The sequence below is a fragment of the Pygoscelis adeliae genome, unplaced genomic scaffold, assembly GCF_000699105.1.
Source record: "Pygoscelis adeliae isolate BGI_AS28 unplaced genomic scaffold, ASM69910v1 Scaffold407, whole genome shotgun sequence".
Taxonomy (NCBI): domain Eukaryota; kingdom Metazoa; phylum Chordata; class Aves; order Sphenisciformes; family Spheniscidae; genus Pygoscelis; species Pygoscelis adeliae.
Genome location: NW_008825251.1, coordinates 302,702 through 321,560, shown reverse-complemented (window position 1 = coordinate 321,560; position 18,859 = coordinate 302,702). Strand labels below are relative to the sequence as shown.

Below are 18,859 nucleotides of genomic sequence, written 5' to 3'. Positions count from 1 at the left end.
ATGGGGCCTTCTGCATGATCAAAAGCAAAATATCTGAAGATCTGCTTGATCAGGTGTGATGGGGAGTTGAGTTACTATACCTAACAACCTTTGGTTTCTACAATCTTAATATTATTTGATGTATCACTTGTATAAGCAATAAAGATACTACAAAATGACTAAGAGCTCAGCACAGGACAAATCCCAAAACCGAACAGCAAAGGCAAGCATGGGCTGCAGGACAGCTAAGGAGTTCTTAGTTCAGGGTGGGAAAAATGTAACTAGAGGTCAAGAAGTCAGAACAACCCTCCCTACACCTAGAAATTTCACATACACACAAAAATGATAGCTTCAGCTCTGTCTTACCAAGAGTAACACCTGAAGGTCAATACACTTGCTTCTCTCAGAGATATCCATCAACAGGCATCACGAATCATCTTCCCAGTGTAACAGCAAAAGTCTAGCAGGCACACTAAACCTAATTTAAGTTTTAGATTCTCAAAGTTAAATTTCATCTGCAAAGTCCTGGGACTTTTAAATAAAACTCTCAGTATATTAGAAGTACAGGTATCTGAGAATAGTCAAATCCAGTTGTTTCTAATCAGGAAGACCTTATAAACTATGCATTTCTTTAATTGCATTGGTAATTTGTAACTTCAATAAGTATTTCGGAATCATAGCATATTTCACTATCCCAACTGAAGGTAACATCCCAAGTATTGATGTTTTCCCCTCCACAATAATAGCGCCAAGAGAAAGTCTTCACTTGTCGGTGTTATTTGTAACTTGTTTCACTTATTTGTGGAAGAAAGGCAAGGCCCCACTGAATTCTTGAATGAAGGGCTGAAGAAAAAGAACCCAAATCCACAAGTATTCTTTACCTGATAAATCACACTTAAAAAGATAGAACAAGGGGTAGAAAGAAATAGCATCTGAAAAGGATCAAGCCTGATGCTAAAAATAAAACCCAGACATGTCAGAATTAAGACTTAAATGCAACAGACTACCATTCGACAATCCTACACAGATTGAAAAAAGCTACCTACAACTGAAATTCTTCAGCAGATCTGAGACACGTCCAGTCATGACTTTTTCAGAGAGCTACAAATAGGCCATGCTAGAGACTCACACCACAACCACAGACTAAGGCCCTGCCTAACACTTGATGCCACATGCCTCAAGCTGTGCCATTAGTTCATCCCAATATATTAGCAAAACACATGCAGCAAAGGCTGTGGAAGAGAGGAAGACAAATAGGAGATACTTACAGCAGGGACATCTCTAAGGTTACCATCTTCCTAGGAAGGAAGTAGCTTCCTTCGTGTGACAGTCAACATTTCATATTTTGGTAACCCCAAACACTGCCCTGCACAGGTTCATGAAGGGGCAATATTCAGAGTCTTTCCACATATAACAGCATAGTTCTATTAAACATAGTTTATTCTTAAATACCTCAGCAACTGCTTATCACTAAGTACAGGTAATGACAAAAATCACTATCCAGCTCCCTGCAAAGTGCAGCAAAAACAGGCGTAGGAATTCCCAGGTCCTCTCAAGAAAAGACTAGCCAGAAGGATGCTTTTGCCATCAAGACTGCAATGGGCATAGGGCTTGTCCAGATTCTCAAAGATCAGGAGGGAAGCTGGTAAAAGCGACAGACTACTGGCTCAACATTAAGCTAACAATCCAGTCCATGCAGATAACCATCTCGGGTAAACACGCTCAATCCACTAACTTTCTCCCACTGGGGAGAGACAAGCCCAACTGACAAGAGCCAACTAACTCTATGATGCAAGACTGTTCTCCGCTTCACACCCAGTAAAAGGAGAAACCTTCTCCACCACAAGAACCATCACCCCAGAACCATGCACCAGTATCATCTGCACCTATCCCACCTCACCTTCTAAAGATTCCCTGATAGGGGAGAGATGCTGATTTATCATCAGAAACAGCAAAAACGTACCTGACAATAAGACCAAATTTCAGCCTGGTTGAGAGCCGGGTGAACTGGAGCTCTCAGCCAGCTGCTGGATAACATGCTGCAAAGTCTGAACAAATCTTCTTTTTCTGAAGCAACCAACATCAGCAAACATATGTTCAGTGCTCTTGACTAGAACAGTAAACCTATCAGAAGCTGTGCCAGATCTGTCCGTCGACTTTGGCAGCCCTCTTCCTGATACCACCTTCCTTTCAGATGCAAAACACAGTGCTGGCAACTTCGAAAGGTTCCTAAGTTCTCAACAGCTCTGAGCACCACACGTTGACAGTGCAAGCTTCCTTCCTTCAACTTCTGTCCCCTAGCCTTCAAAGCATTGACCAAGCATGCCACATCAGGAGGCGTGAGTCCTCACAGATCTATGCAGAAGAGAAGTAATACAGTATATCCATACACATGCACCAAAAAGCCTGGGAACATGCCAAGGGGTAGAGGTAACTTATTCAGAATTGTTTATCAAGAAAACATGCTATGGGAAGATACACAAAGTGAAAGGCCAATAGCAGAAGCCTGGCTAAGGCCTGAAAAAAGAGTGCAACTGCCACGTGTCCAGGGATGGTCCAACACATCCTCCCCCAAACCACAAAGGAAACATTTAACTGACTCCACGGGTCTTCAAGGCAGCTGACTGATCCTGGGTAAGAAATCCCCAGCTGGTACCGATTTGAATATTTATCTTACACACTGCAAAAAACAGGCTGAAATCAAATGCAACTTCTTGCAATATATTGGGAGGCCAAACCAAGTAGTTTTCCAGCTCAATTCAAAAGGAATGATGAGCTTGTACCTTTCAAGGCCTTTACGTACTGGCTGAACAGTAAGGGAAAACCTCCAAGATGCTCAAACTACTGGCATTAGTTTTGATAAAAACCCAAGTGACAATCAAAAGCTCAAACAGCCTAACTCTCAGACAGGAATTAGGCATGATGGGCAACTTCAGACTACCGCTGTCAGAGCACAGCAAACAATATGAAAATGGGTTTGTTGTAGACACAAGTGTAAAACTATCCTCTTCTGTGAAGAGGTAAATATCTGGAAATTCAGAATCAGGGTGCTGACTGAAGGAGTTCCTATCTCAGTCCTGGACTAGTTTGTCTCCCTTCTCCTTTCCTATATACCAAAATGGAATTGCTGTAAAAACCCCCTCCGAGAGCTAGGAAGGGACAAGCTTACTGCAGTCAAAGCAATGCTGAGAGGAAAGGAAGCATCTAGGAGAACCAGTACTATAAAGGACAACAGCTATGGGGTTTCATCTTCTCAGTACTGAGACAAAGTCCTGACAGCATGAGCAATTAAACTCATGGGGTTGTGTCCTGGTTGAGATTATCTCAACCCATGAGCTTTCTTACTTTTGCTCCTCCTATTCTCTCCCCCATCCCACCAGGGAGGAAGGGTGAGCAAGCAGCTGTGTGGTGCTTAGTTGCCAACTGGGGTTAAACAATGACAGACTGACAATCTCTACCTTAACAGGGTAGCACAATTCTCTTAACAATACTAATCTTGTTCTCAATACTCAAGAGCTTCAACCAGAATTAAAAGTCTCTTCATATCCATTTTACTTGCACAACAGTCAGAAGAACTTGAAAGAGGTGTCATTACAATAAGGTAATGCAAGAGGTATCATTTGCCTACTGCAGGCATCCAGTGCAGTCATCCTCTTTTCAATAAGAGAGGATATCTGCAACTAGCCAGCACTGAAGAGTTTAAATGATCAATGCAAAAAGTTTCAAGAACTCAATTCAGCCGGGACAGCGTGTGCATGTACATCGTTACAGCTAGCCTCTCTGGGATCTCTCCACTTAGGACTGCCCTACTGGAGCATTCCCACTACTCCATCCTCTGAACTCCAGCACCGTGTAGCAAGAGACCTTTCAGCATGCATGGAGGCACCACCAGAGCTCTCCCAGGGCCAGAGCTCTCCCCCTTTAGTGCCCTGAGGTCAACAGACACTATCACAAGCCTTTCACGACAGCTTTGATGCATCAACCAAGCCCTAAGAACTAAGCCAAGTACCAAAAGTACTCACTGTACTCCCTGGAGTTCAAGTCTAGGAGGTGACAGACAACTGCACCAGGAACTGAAGTGCACTTCAAATACATTATGATTCCAGATACAACAAAGCAACCTTTGATAAGAGCTTTAAAGATGCAAAATTCCCTTTGCACTTTGGCAAGGAGCAGACTCTGCATTGACTACTCTGCTGGCATACACAATTTTTTTTTTCCTCTTCAATAGAGTTGGCATCACATCCAAACACCCTGAAAGTCCTGAACTAGCATTTCAGGGCACAAGCCACTGCCATGAAAGGCAGGTAAATGGAGCTCTGAAATGAAATACTTTCCAAGGCACTACTGCCATTTGAGAAGCAATACTGGCCCGTGAATTGACTGGTGTGTTTGGTACTGAGCACAGAAATCAAAGCCAGCCCTCTGACCAGACAAGAGACTTCTGCCTATGTTTAAGTGCATAGCAACAGAAGTACACACAAGAAAAGCTTGGACCTCTGAAGGTCTAGCACTGGGAAAAGCAAGTATCAGCAAATGGAGAGTTTTGTATCCACATAAAAGGAGTGCATTGCAACCACACCATAGACTGGTGCTGTTCACACAGCAGCAGGTGAAAGCAGCAGGGGAAAAAAAAGAAGTCTGCTGTCCTCTACAAATCCACACCTGGGGAGATGTGTCAGACTGATATTGCCAAGGGAAAATAAGCCCCAAGATCTGACAAATTTTGGTTCACAAACCCTGAAAACAGAAATACACACAGATCACCAGTCAAGGAAACATGGACTTTCTACCCAGGTTTCAAAAGCTTAGCAAGCAAAAGAAAGCTTTCAGAACTGTAGAGTTAATAACTAAGTTGTGAGATCAAAGAGTTGCAAAACACTGGGCATAAGACAGGTCATTTAAGATCAAGCGTTTTTAAAAACCAAACAGCATGGCTTGGGTTTGGACACGCAGCATATCCAAAATACAGATTTGGAAAGTATAGTAGGTGTTGAATTTCCCCCCCAAAGTTTTCCCATGTAAGAGCTGTGTACTCCCATACTTTGAGACACTGTTGTTGTCCAAACATGTCAGAAGGACAGCAGTCAGACACATTAGCCTTACTCAAACACTGTCTATACTAAACTGCATCTTTAATAAGCCTACATTACAGACAGGCTAAGAAACCTCATTTTTGTAGGCGTGACTATTTTCTTGCTGTATAAACAAAGCTCAAGAATACAAAAGATGCATGCAGATTCGGATCAGAGTCCTACCTATGCAACTCTTGGTTACACAGGAAAGCCAACATAACATGCAAGTATGATTTAATGTTTGTACTTCATGTTCTTTCCATAAAGAGCTATGTTTACTCATTTTCACAATTCCAATCCCCTTGTACCTGGAAAGCAGAGAAATACTCTGCATGCAACCAAGATGTTTTGAGACACAGGGGACTTGTTCAAGGCAGCACTCCATCCTTCCGGGATGTCCAGATGGTTTTCAATACTGTGACTTCTGCACACTTAACCTGCCAGCAGATTCCAGCGCCTAAAGTACAATCATGCCTAACCCACAAAGACTCTTAAATAAAAGTAAACTATAGCTGACTTCAGAAGAGAGATGACATCTTAAGGAACTAACAAAACCCAACTAATTCCCGTATTTAAGAAGTCTTTGTCTCCAGCAATTTTCATTGTATGAAAACACTGAGCATTATTAAGTGCTAATTTTTGAGCTGACTTCCTAAAACGAACAGTGTTAGAAGGCTTAAGGTTAGCCCAAGTAACTTTTCGGCCCTTTTCCCCCTTCCTACTGCAGTGGTTAGTCAAGAAAAGTACTCTTCCTCACAACTGAAGTCTGCAAGACAGTCTCCAGAGCAAACTTCTTAGTGTGGAATGTGTTTACCCACCCAGTTCTTTAATTCTAAAGCTGACCACTCTCACATGAGCACAGGCCGTAAGAATTTCAATCAGACATTAAAGCCTATGAATTCGCAACAGCAGTGGAAAAGGAAGTAGTGAGGAACTACCTTGGGTATTCTGTACTGCAAAAGATTTCTCTCTTCAATGTCTGCTCTGCAATCTGTGTATAGCACAGAATTTAAAACGTGAATTCAGGAGTACCAGAGTCTGAAGTCCCACTAGATTTATGTGTAGTCCTACTTCCCAGACACAGATAGCACCAGCACACTCCTTTTTAAGGGCCAGAACAACATATCAGCATCTATCGCCCATTTCAACCACTGGTATATAAACTTTTATAAATTAACTACTTTCCTACAAACCAATGACCAGGACTCTAAATATTGTACCAATACAAAATGTTTAAGATATTAAAGACTTAGAGTTAATATAATATGAATGGTTTTAAAAAAATACCAGTTTTTTAATCTGTCACGGGCTTCCAACTGGGCTCCCACCTCAAAGTTGATCCCTCTTCTATTCGGAGGATGTTTTGTCATTTTGTAATATCAACACTGCTGATTTTATTCCCCTGAAAAATGCAATTAAATATCAATCACTAATCAAGACATACACAAAATAAGCTTATGCACCATAATCCCCAAAAGCTAGATGTCAAGGGACCTCTATTTTTTGTTTGCAGAAAGTAATGGGGGCAATTATCTCTTAAACAAGGGTTCCCAAGTGACAGTGTGCAGAATCATTCCAAAAATGTGTTCAAAATGGTAGCTACTGGACCATGAAAGATTGAAGCTCAACCTTTGTCCATCAGTCCAAGTTCCAGGTCAATTAGGAACTCTGCAACGCAATATTTATTCAGAACTGAGACAGAAGTTTCATGATATTCTCTCCCCCCTCCCAGTTTTGATGAAAACAAGGAATCCAGTAAACAGGAAGCGGGCAAAAACAAACACAGTAACAATCTTTCAACAGCTACCATGTTAGTGAAACAACTCAAGAACACTATGTCACCTCATCACTACAAATGCAATAGAGTTCAGAGACATTAGAAATACGTAGTTTAACGAATTTTAGAAGACTGTCTATACTGCTTGCATATTTGCATTGCTTTCTTCCCACTTCACCATTTTAACCAGAAAATAAAAGTAGTCTTCATTAAGACATGCTTCCAACAGATAATATAAAGGTTTAAGAAATCTTGCCAAAGTAGTTTCTCTCAAGGTACATTTAGTGGAAAGCCTGATCAGGAGCTATTTTTCCCAAATTTTTGTCAGTCGTTTCCCACAATTATAAGATACAAATTATGATCCATTCCTGTAGTCTTCAAGCTCACAAGATCCAAAAGTACGAGTAAGTTTTATTCAATACCATCCTCCTTACAGTAAGGCTGTATCTTGAAGATTCAATTAAAGATGTACGAAATGGATGCAAGTTAAATTAAAAAACCTTCTAGTCTCACACCACAAGAATAAGGAGACGTGCACTGGCAACAGAAATAAGCAGCAGCATTTTTGTTCACACTATGCATAAACAGCAATGGTATCAACTGAGCTGCATCTACAAAAGGATTAACATTATTTTATGAAGAACTACTCTAAGTTCAAGTGTGGTTCAGAAACCAAAGATCTTTAGGAAAGTCATAAAGCTTCTATTGCAGGGAAAAGCTACTCCATTGACACATTTTTTAAACCAGGCCATTTGCCAGGGGTTGGCCATGGAGGCACCCCCACCACTTCGAGTATCATAATCACATTGCAAAAACTTCTCTACCAGAAGATGATCTGCTGTCTTCCTCTAAAGCACTGCTTTTAGACTTATCTTCACTACTGTTAAAGCAGCCTACAATGGTATGGGGAAAAAAATATGCTATTGCCTGTAAGCTCAATTCACAACGCAGTGACTCACAACAGAAGAAAAAAAAATTTAGCCACCTAGGAACTGAGAAACATGACAAGTTACCTTTCTAGCGTATCTGATAAAGAACTGTGAGCTCGCCCAGCATGGACCTGAATCAGTCCGGGAATGACTGTCTTCTAATAAGGATAGAGTCTGGGGCGGGGAGGATTTACCTACCACCTCCATAACTTTTAATTGGGAAAGAAGAGGGGGAAAGAAATTAAGGAAAAGTTAGAACGGTTGGGGTTTTACGTTGATGAAAAATAAACAGTAAGAAGAATAAAAAAAATCTGGAAATCCAAGAAGCAAGTGCAAAGTTACTTTTTCTTTTTTAAACAGTTTATCCACCCACACCTCAAACATACACTATTTTCTCCGCAGGTTTACATCATTACTCGCACTAGCAATAGAATTCCGTGCCTCCAAATGTGGAACAGACAGACATTTTGCTTGACACTTGTAGAAGAAATTACAGCTGCAAGATGACTCTTGTCCTAGTAAACTTATTTTTCCTTTTCACTAAGTAGGGACACGCAAAGACCACGTACTCCTAAAAGTACTGGAAGTACATTATTGAAGCTCTCTGCAGTGATCCCCTTCAGTAACAGCTGCAATCCTGAAGAATGGGAGTAATTTCAGCTCACCTACATGAGACTGGAAAAGCAACATACACACCTCCTGACTTCAGTAACAGGATCTCATACAATAGGGCTTCTATAAATAAACATCAGTTTTGGTGAGGAAGGCCTTACTATAGTTTCAGTCAAGTATCAAAAAACCTACAAGTATCACAACTAAAGGGAAATCTGAAAAAACAGAAGCCATTTAACCGTATTTACAGAGGCTGCAGATTCTGTGAAAAATCTGAACTCTGTCCACTTTACAGCTAGAGTCAGCTGAACACCAGCATTTGTCAGAGCACACACGTACTGCACCTCACTAACTCAGCCAAGCTTGTTACAAGGCAGCTGATCAGAGAGTTGAAAGAGAGGAAAAACTGTATGGGCAAAAATCTCATATCACTGCCCCCTCCCTCAAAGTCTTCCTTCATCTCCCCTCCCAAGTTATGAAACTTGGGCTGCTTTGGGTTCTCTCTCACATCCCGCAACTGGATTTAACTTGACCCAGCAGTCCCTATACTCAGCACACCTTGCAAAGCAGGCTTTTTCATTTGCAGCTCATTTCAGGAACAGCTTCCTCAAGCAGATACATACTTGGTAGAACATTACGCAAGATAAATTACTCAATAGAGGATCTCAACAATTTTAGCCTGAAACATCAGTCTTAGAGCAAGACTGAAACCATACGATACAACCATCACTGGGAGCCATCACATAGCTCTTCACAAACAAAGGTCAACTGGCAACGCTAAAGCCCGTCCACGTTTCACCAGCATGACCTTGACCATACAGAGAACTTCATTTCTCAGAAGGAAAATGCTAAACACAGGGGCCTGCCTCTGCTTCGAGATTTTATGTTTCAGCCTCTGCTGAAAGTCCTCTTCTGCAAGGACTACTTAAAAACCTTGAACTACATCAAAACAGATTGTTAACAAACAACCCCAGACTAATCAGACAGAGTCATAGATACAACTTGGAAATAACACTTCACCAGAACGTCTCTTCTAAAATTTTCTTCAGCAGAAAATGAATTTGTACTAACTTGGTAACTGAACCAAGACGCGAGCAGGCTTTTCACTTTGGTAACCCTGGGAATCCATTTTTCTCAAGTGCTCAAGACCACGATTAAAACAAGGGGTAGTTACTAGGCCTACCCCTAGCTGTAGGCCTAGAAAAGCTGTAAGGCTTTTCTCCAAAACCTCCTATTCCACTATGAGGATTAGGCCTGTTTCAGGAACAAATACTCCAGGATTTAGACAAGCTACTACTTCCAACAGAAAATATTTCTAAATCCACACATTTCTGTTGTTTAAAAGGGAGAGCCTTTTCTTTCCCATAAAAGTCACCATGAGGTAATTTAGCTTTTAAAGACTATTCAAATACTTACAGGTACCAATCAGGAAGGTACATTTATATCAGGGCAATGCAGAGGAGAATACACTTACATTAATATTGATCCCTTCAGGGATCATGATTTTATCTTTTAAAACAAGTTTTCTGCTCTGCTAACAGTGCAGGTCCTGTATACCCACACCTGTAGTCGTTCTTATTCTCTTCAATTTTAAGCTCTGTCAGTGCTGAGCCCCAAACATGGCACATCACTAAGTTCCAAGTGATGTGCAAGAAGAGGGTTCCTCTAGAAACTGGAGAAATCTTTCGTATTACCATATAGAGCAAAACCAAGCAGTTACAGCAGACTTTCACTAACAACAGCTTCTATTGTTTTCTCTCTGGAAACTGCAGAATCACTGCAGCCTTTTTCAAAATCTTACCTACCTTTGCAAATATTGTTTTCCAAATCACTGGTAAGTATGATTAAACCATTCCCTAAGTACTAGCACACCAAAAACCCTGCCTTTAAATCGGTCCCACTTCCAAACTTAGTACTGTCTCAATTCAGTACTTCATAAGCAGCGCAGAAGAAAGGCAAATCACTCCCACAATTCAACCTCTTATCTCCTTCATTCTTTAGTGTATCTATGCCAAACCCAGGAATTTCCACCACCTCCTCCATCAAAGCACGCTAGAGAAAAAAAAGAGGAAGTCCATGAAAAAACATAGTTCTCTGGCTTGATAAAGGAACATGGTAAACTTTGACAGTTTGCATAAATATAAATTTTCAATGCAAAGTAGTATTATTATTTTTTACTCTGGATGGTAAACTTGCTGTCCAATTCCTATGAGGCATTCTACATCACTGGTGATTCAGTAGGACTACATGGTAGGTAGGACAGGTAGTGGGTTAGTAAAAAGCACTGGCAAAACCAGGGAGTAAAAGCAACTAGCAAGAGATTGTCCTGTGTTCACTAGAGATGCAGCACAGATGTAACTGAACTGGGATACTAAAGGCTGCCCCAAGATGTGAAATGCAGTTCCTACACAAGCAGCAAAACACAAGCTTGTTTTGTTTCCTTTGTGTATAGCAGTATAAGCAGTTTCTATGCCAAAACAGGTCAAGTCCACAAAGACTAAGCTGACTCTGCCATTCACTCCAGCACCAGTGTTCCAAAACTGCTAGCATCTATGTGCCCATTTTGAAACTGCCAAGGACTAAGTCCAACCACGTTTTGCACGTAAGGTTTTTATTGCTCTGCAATAGTTCGTTTTGACCTTTTACTTATACCATCCGCATACATGATACCAAGCCTCACATCTTCATCAGTGGTAAAACGATGAAAGCCTCACCCAGTTCACCCCCTACAATATGCATGCCCCCATCAGGAATGGTCAATCCAGAGAAGTCCATGGTCCCCACCACAATCAGAAGACCTTGCAAGTGGATGACCACAGCCATGCTGTGCTGAAACCACACACCTGCAGATGAGAAAAGGTAATGGCTACGTCAGACTGCAAAACAGTATTTACAGACACCATTTATATTATACAAGCCTAATGGCATCTTATGAAGACTAAGTACAAGTCTCACAAACATTTAAACACCACTTTCAAAAATTGTTTTGGCACTGACTACAACAGACTTTTATTGCCTGCAGATAAAAAAAGCCTGCCTACCAGGTTTTGCCTACAGTAGCGTGGCTACCATGAAGTATGCCTCACTGTATTTTACCCTACATATAAAAACAGAAATAAAACCCTACACCTGTTAAAGTATTAACCCAGAAACAGTTTCTGTACTAGCTATTCATCTAAGGATCCCTATGCTCCTGCCTCATGTTTTGTTTATGCATACCATTTCATAGCAAGATGAGTAAGTTTTAGGACACACACATAATTTTCAGAAGATGTCCTTAGCACTAGTATTTCAAAACACAATGCCTCAGATCTTCAGTCAAATTTTTTTTTAATGCAACAGGAGCAGAAACGGGAAAGATTCAAACTGGACATGAAGACCATCAGACATTTCAATAAATTCCAAGGAATACTGCATCACCTCCCTTTTTCTATCCAAAAGACATTTCAAACAAAACACTGAACTACATGCAGTTCTTGTTTGCATCGTGCAGGATCCTCAACTAGATCTTAACCAGCACTCACTTCTTGCTTTAAAAGTTTCCCAGATTCAATCAACAACTACGCAGGCAAACTCTTTGACTGATCAACACAACATTGAAATTGGATCCTGAACTGATACCTACAATTTCCATATCAAGAATACTGTACAGCTAATTCCTCAACACTGAAACATTCCCTCAACGCATAAGACTTTATTTCAGACTCCTATTTTTCCTCAAGTTTATACAAGTAGACTAACAAAACTGACAGCAGTAAAAATTTACATTTGCTCTCCTCTTCAGGCAGAAACCAAGACTTACTCCAAGTACTCAGTGACAAAAGGGAAAAGGTGTCAGCAAACATGAGTTACCCTCCCCCCATCAAGATCCTCACACTCTCCCTAAGATTACAGGACATCGAGAATGTCATTTTCCACTCTCTCAACAACATCCTATGCAACTGTGCTGTCAATTCAAATGGTGGCAAGACCGGGACAGACCAACATAGAAGCAGAAATTATGAACATGGGCAGTTCAACAGAACAGAAGAAAAATTTTTCTATAATAAAACCTTTTTGAATTACCAAGTGCAATTAAAGAAATAAATACTCATTACTGAAAAGAATTCTTTTCAATCATTTGATCATCTCTCATTTAGCTGTTCTGGTTTCTCCTCTTTTCCTGTAACATACTAAAGGTAGAAGACAAACACTCTTAAACACTGAACAAGCAAGAAGATTTGGGAAAAGGGTTTAAGTCACATGAAATAAAGCAGGTTTTTCCTAAATAAAATAACATTCAAGAAAATCTACTTTAATGAAACTGCCGTTTTTTCCTCCAACTGAAAATGTGCAGTCTGTTTTAAGAATATAAGGATTTAGAGAAATATTATCCACAGTGCCTCTGCAAGAATTAAGAAAAACCTGAATTTTAAAGCAAAACATCAAAAGCTTAAAGAAAAGCTACAATTAACAAAACCAAGGATCCATGCTTATACTCACCAAGAAGAAACTCGTTGCTTATATGGCTGCAAACATTCCAAACACTGTTGTACAACTATAGGGAAGGAAAAACATGTCATGTGAATTCTGAGACTAAAAGTAGTTTAGAGTTCAAAAAAATATTTTCTCTACAGCCAACGATATCCCAATCACGCAATAAAACTTCTAAAATATCAATTTAATCTGAAAATATTTCAATACACAGAGTCAGCAGGCTGCTGTGATCCAAATTAGAGAGAAACTTAGAGATCCACACACAGACACTCTCTCTGCATATCCACATGAAATTTCTCAATCATTCATTTATCCTTTGCCAAACAGAAGCCACCAGTAACTTTATCATTACTCCTACTTTTGTGCACCAGATATTTTGGAATAGCCCCATTAACTAAGCAAGTGGACAGTAACTACCAAACCTTGTATATGCAAGTAACTCAAAATTCAAGGTACTGTCTGCAGACATTTAAAGAATAGACCACTTACATGTTCAATCCACCCAATGGACCAAGTCGCACTTAAAAGAAATTACAGCCTACAGTTTTATCTTGTACATTGAGAATGTATCATTCTAGGTGAAATGACAGGCTAAAGATCCAGCACAGATGATCATAATGAGTTCACCATCTCTTCCAATGGATAGCTAAATATGAAAACAAGAGCTCCTACTGTTGGGTGTCCCCTCCCTTACCTCCCCCCCCGCTTTCCCCTTCTCTGTTACGCCAAGTTGCAGAAATTCTTAATGGCTCTCCCCACTTTTCTATCTAACTGCTATTTGGCAGATAAGACTTTTAAACAAATGTATCTGAAACATTCAAAGATACTTAAATGCAACCAGTTTGCCCCAAATCTAATATCCTCTTTTCCTCTCAGTTTAATGAGAACTACTACTGAGAAACCCCCATGAATATCACTGCCTCAATTATACTCCTATCGCCCAAACAGTCTTTAACTCTGGGGACAGTAGCTAAAAAAAGAGAAAGCTTCTGAGGACGGTAGCTAAAAAAAGAGAAAGCTTCAATTCTGAAATACAAAGTATGAGAAGCAGCCCACAAGCAAAACCAAAACTGCCAAATCTGAGTCAAAGGGTCAAAATGCCTGAGTGTTCTAGATTTGGAAGTACATCAAAATTCTTTTGCAGAACAATTACAGCAGACTGGGATTCGCACAACTGACGTCATCACTTCTGATGTAACATACAATTCCTACTCATACTGGTGGATTTCTGCTGCAATACCAAGGTGGTTAACAAACTTTAACAAGTCATCTTTCAGTACAGGTTATTTTAAAAAAACAACCAAAACCCTAGGTCAGATACAAGCCTTCAACAAGCTCAAATTACAGACATTCTTATTTAACAAGCATGGCTTTTCAAGATATATCATGGTAAGACCGATGCTTTCTGAATTTTTAAAAATATCTTTTAAACTATTCAGAAATACAGAGAAAACCCTTCTTGCATTTAGAAACAATTATAACCGCCACAAAAAGAGCAGCCTAACAAATCAGGGGAAAAAAAATTATGAGACTTCTTTCAAAAAGAAAGTGCTCTTCTAGCAATTTAAGACTCTAAACATCTCCATGGTTTTAGATCTTCTTAGTTAAGAAAGAATAAGTTTAGTGTGAAGGATATTTTAAGGTGCAAATTAGTATATCAGACAGCAAGAATTCTCTCAAGGAAATTAAGAGTTCAAATGTTTAACAGCTAAAGACCTGCAGACGGCTCAAGCAAGCTGCATTGTTCCTTACAGAAGCACAATCTCCAAATCATGAGAGTTCATCACATCAATCCATGCATGTCTAGCCACACGAACAAACACAAGCCAAGATGGCCAAATGCAGTCCTCTCCTGTCAACGAAGACATCCTCAGTTGAATAAACTACGTTCATCACATGGCAGACGGATCTGCATTTTGGTCATACAAGAAATAAACTAAGAGTTTCTCCAGAACAGTTTCTTCATCCACAAATCCAATTCATGTCAATACATGCAAGGCTTCTCCAGACTGCAGGAGTGGCAGAAGCAAGCTACAGCCATTTGCATTGTTCTGAGAAGCCTAATTTAGCCCACAGATTGGGCACCCCAATGCAATTTCTCCTGTTTTTCTACCTGAACTGAAGCTGTATAAAACCACTTCATGATGCTGAATGCACCGAGTGTAACTGTCCTCAAAAAGACACTTTTGCCCTGCCTAATGGGTACCTACAGGCTCACACTGCCTTTGTCAAACAAAAATGAGATCAGGAAAAGTGTGGACTGATTCTCATTGCCATTCTATACTCCCTCAGAAGCAAAAAGAACAAAAAACCCACAGAACTCCTTGGACAAACTTACTTACAGTGGGACTATATGTAAGTATTTGGTTTAGGGTGGTGTTGCAGCAGCCTCAGGCTGAATCTATTGAACAGCCCTGGACAAGGTGCTAACTGTCAGAGAGTGGCCTTGCACAACAGATGAGGAAAGGAACCACACGTGGGCTCAAAAACTCATATGACAATTTCACAATTTTGCAAAGACAACAGGTTTCTTCTTTAAAGAACATACCTTTAAGAAATGGGCAGGGTCCAAGAACATGACTTCCATTTGCCTACATATTGTCTGCTTGGTTACAACACCTAGATTACTGAGTCTAATACCACTATGCACTCGATGCCAATGTTTTAAAGTCAGTACAAGCATTTAAGTATTAGGTGGCTCTGAAGTATTACCACCTACATCCTTTCTGAAAGCAATACCTTGGTATTCTAGAGAAGTCCACATCTGAGATAAAAATTTAATACTTAAGGCTATGTGTTCATCAGTAAGCTGACCAATTAATTCCTCAGTTTTGACCAGATGTCCTGCCCTGGCTTTGAGGTTGCTCTGGGTGTTCCAGCAGCACACTATACACTTACAGCAGATTGTTGCACCTAAGATTTTTCTTATCAGTGAGCATCAACATGTATTTTAGCTGTCAGAGGAAAAGATTATGACTGAAAATGGAAGGAGCCAGGACGAAAGCACAAAAATGATCTGGTAACAGTACCTGCAGCAGTAACTGAACTTGGACTTCTGACTCTTGAAGAAGTCTACCTGTAAAAACACCCATAAAAAAAAATTTGAGAAACATTTTTCACAGATAATTTATAGCACCTGCAATATTGGCCACTGAAAATCCCATAGGGCACTGTTTCCAACCAGTCAGTATATAGTCTTCTGACACTTAAGACATGGCATTGTCAGTTTCATTATTCAACTGCTTCCTGACTAGACAGGACCAAATCCACCCTACTTGTTGATAAAGAAAAGGGTATTTTCACAACAGTCAAATAAAAGGAAATCTTGCAAGTTACACTGCTTTGATGAAAAATTATGTCTTTACTTAAGATAATGCATTAAGCAGACAAATCACCTGTGTATGTGCCACACTGTAAAGGATGTGACTCCCCTGTTTTATTACAAAAAGGAAAGAAAGGGGTGCACTTCAAGGCTGCTCATAGACTTGTCCTCCAGCTCAGAGATGAAAGGACAACAGGGAAAAAACAAACAAATAAATGAATCAGTGCATCTTTTTGCAAGACTGATGACAGCAATACTGAGAAGACAGAGCTGCAATCCAGGCAAAGGACTGATATAAATACAGGGGATCACATAACAAAAAAGCCATTAGCAACTTGTATTATAGTGAAGCAGCAATTAAATATTGGTATACTTGCAACCTCCGCTACACTAACAAGCCTTTAAGCCTTCAGCTTTAAGACTAACTAAAAACCCTAACTCAAACCCTATCAATGGCACTGTCTGTGCCACTGATACACAGGTCTAGGCTAAGGATGCTCAGTTCTACACCTGGAGCACTAGAGGTGTTCAAGATAGTTTTCCGACTCAAGCACTCTGTGGAACAGGAGGATATTCTCCATTTCCTTGGGAGAGTGCTGAGTGTAAGTAGCACAAAAAGAAGTCCGTTTTGAAACTAGTATTTTAACATCAGCAACAACATCAGGAAAGCTCTTTGGTGCTAACTTCATACTGAAAAAAGTAAATCCACCCCACACTAAGCAGTAGTGCTTCCCCTCTTTTAATACAGGCTACTTATCTAAAGACACAGATGGAGACAGTTATATCTCTTTTTAACCAATTTTGTAAATCTACCTGAAAAGGAGTTCTTAAAAAAATAAGGCAGACTGCAGCTGGCTATACTGAAACAAGGCTGGCTGAAAGTTCTCAAGCCCAGTAAAAACCACACAAAGGCATGTCAACAAACTAACAAGCCTCAAAAAGAAGTTAATTATAGTCGAACATGCATTATTTTCTGCCACATACATCTGCAGTCCGTCCGTCAGCATGGACACATTATACACCCGTACACGCATGATCCCTTAAGTCTGGTGCTTGCATCCACAAAAAACCTGAAAAGCCACCAGCTCCAAAAGGGTTTTTTTTAAATATACAGGCCATGTAGCTATTGGCATTTTGACAGCAAGGACAAACCAAGAGCTCCAAGTCACTATTTTCTTACCTGAAAAAAGTCTTTTCCTACAGGAAGCACAAGAAGTCAGAATAAACCTGTAGGCAAGCAAGGAACAGAAGAATGAAGATGATAAGGAATAAATTGAAGCAAAAAAGAAAGGAGTAGACTTGTTCAACTGCTGAATGAACTATTACAAGCACTTCACAAGACTTTGCCATATGATGTACCATTAAGTCCAAAGTATATGCAACTTTTCTTTTTCCTTTAATTTAAAAAAAAAACAACCAAACAACCACTGCACCTACACAATTAGGCAACCATCAAGAATGCAGTTTAAATACTGATGACAACCACTTGTAGGGCTGAACAATAAATCCTCCCCCCGCCCCGCATACATTCTTTAGCTCAGCTCACAACGCTGTTGCACAAGTGCTCACATCTGCGCAGGACAGTGCCATATGGGCAGAAATGAGGAGACAAGTGGCAGGACAGCTTTCCTACAGCAACAGTGTCAGCTCCTGTCAAGGTCTGACAAATTACAGCCACAGACAATACCTAGCTTCTAGAGATGCAGTTATAAATAAAATATGCAGTTACAGAGAATTTATCATCCCCTATAATTGAATTAGGGATTGCACCCTCCTTTCCTGACCAAGGGAATTTAGGTCAATATCATTGCCTAGGTTATCAGGAACTACAAGAGCAAAAGAAAAGCGCTTCAGAGAACTTATCCAATTAAAGGTAAGAATTAATTACACGCTTCTTACATTTCAGTCAAGGCAGCACTGTTATGAGCAATTACTATTCTAGCCTCATTCCCAACTTGACCTTAATTAATTACTCTGGATTACAGGCAAGCATATTTTACCTTCAGACTGCTCAAGTAAAATTTTATTTCCATTCAGGAAACATCAACAAAGTTATCAGCAAGAATGTAAACTGAACTCTTCCACAAGCTGACTTAGGTCAAATAACGAGTATTCATCTAAGCCACCTTCAATTCCAGAACTATTAAAAAAGTCACACAAAAATTAAAGACAGAATTATACTATGAGTGATCTCCGTTACAAGTCTTCTCACTTGGCTTTTTTTGGAAACTGATCCTGTGAAAGAATCCTCGTTCATTATAGAAAATTATATGAACCCAGGCCAAAAGTACTTCTGTTATAGAGATGCTCAGTTACAAGCTTCTGTACAGACATCTACAAAAGGTTACTTCAAGTCATTAGCATTGTATTTAACATTTGGTTTTATTCTCCTACCGCATACAATTCCAAATTCTGTACACATTAAGGTGGCAATAAGCCATATCCGAACCTAGGCCTGTCAGGAAAAAGAACATGGTGCCTCCCAATTCCATCTATTAAATAAGCATGGCATGAAGCATCTTTCTGGTTAGTGCGAGGATCCACCGTTATTTCCGTTCCTTAAAGACATTTTGAAGGGACACAACGCAGCGGGATGGAGACGTGCTCCAGACTTCACGGGACACAAAGAGGCCAGAAGCCTCCAGCCGACGGTAGCGCCTATGGAAGCCATCCCCGGCCGCGGTGAACA

At 40.1% G+C, this 18,859-nt stretch overlaps 1 protein-coding gene across 2 annotated transcripts in view; it reads right to left on the bottom strand.

The window, feature by feature from the left end:
• PHF20 (PHD finger protein 20) overlaps positions 1-18,295 on the bottom strand; it is a 76,456-nt gene extending 58,161 nt beyond the window's left edge. The window contains exons 1-6 of one of the 2 annotated variants that reach the window (XM_009329327.1): positions 18,171-18,295; positions 17,351-17,397; positions 15,878-15,924; positions 12,855-12,909; positions 11,087-11,215; positions 6,342-6,456 (exon numbers count right to left, since the gene is read on the bottom strand). In XM_009329327.1, coding sequence (XP_009327602.1) covers positions 6,342-6,424 — 83 coding nt within the window. In that variant the 5' untranslated portion in view covers positions 6,425-6,456; positions 11,087-11,215; positions 12,855-12,909; ... (1 more) ...; positions 17,351-17,397; positions 18,171-18,295. Of the gene's footprint in view, positions 1-5,362; positions 5,412-6,341; positions 6,457-11,086; positions 11,216-12,854; positions 12,910-15,877; positions 15,925-17,350; positions 17,398-18,170 lie in introns of those variants that run through there. The other variant, XM_009329328.1, reaches the window with a different exon arrangement.
• Positions 18,296-18,859: the final 564 nt, after the last annotated feature.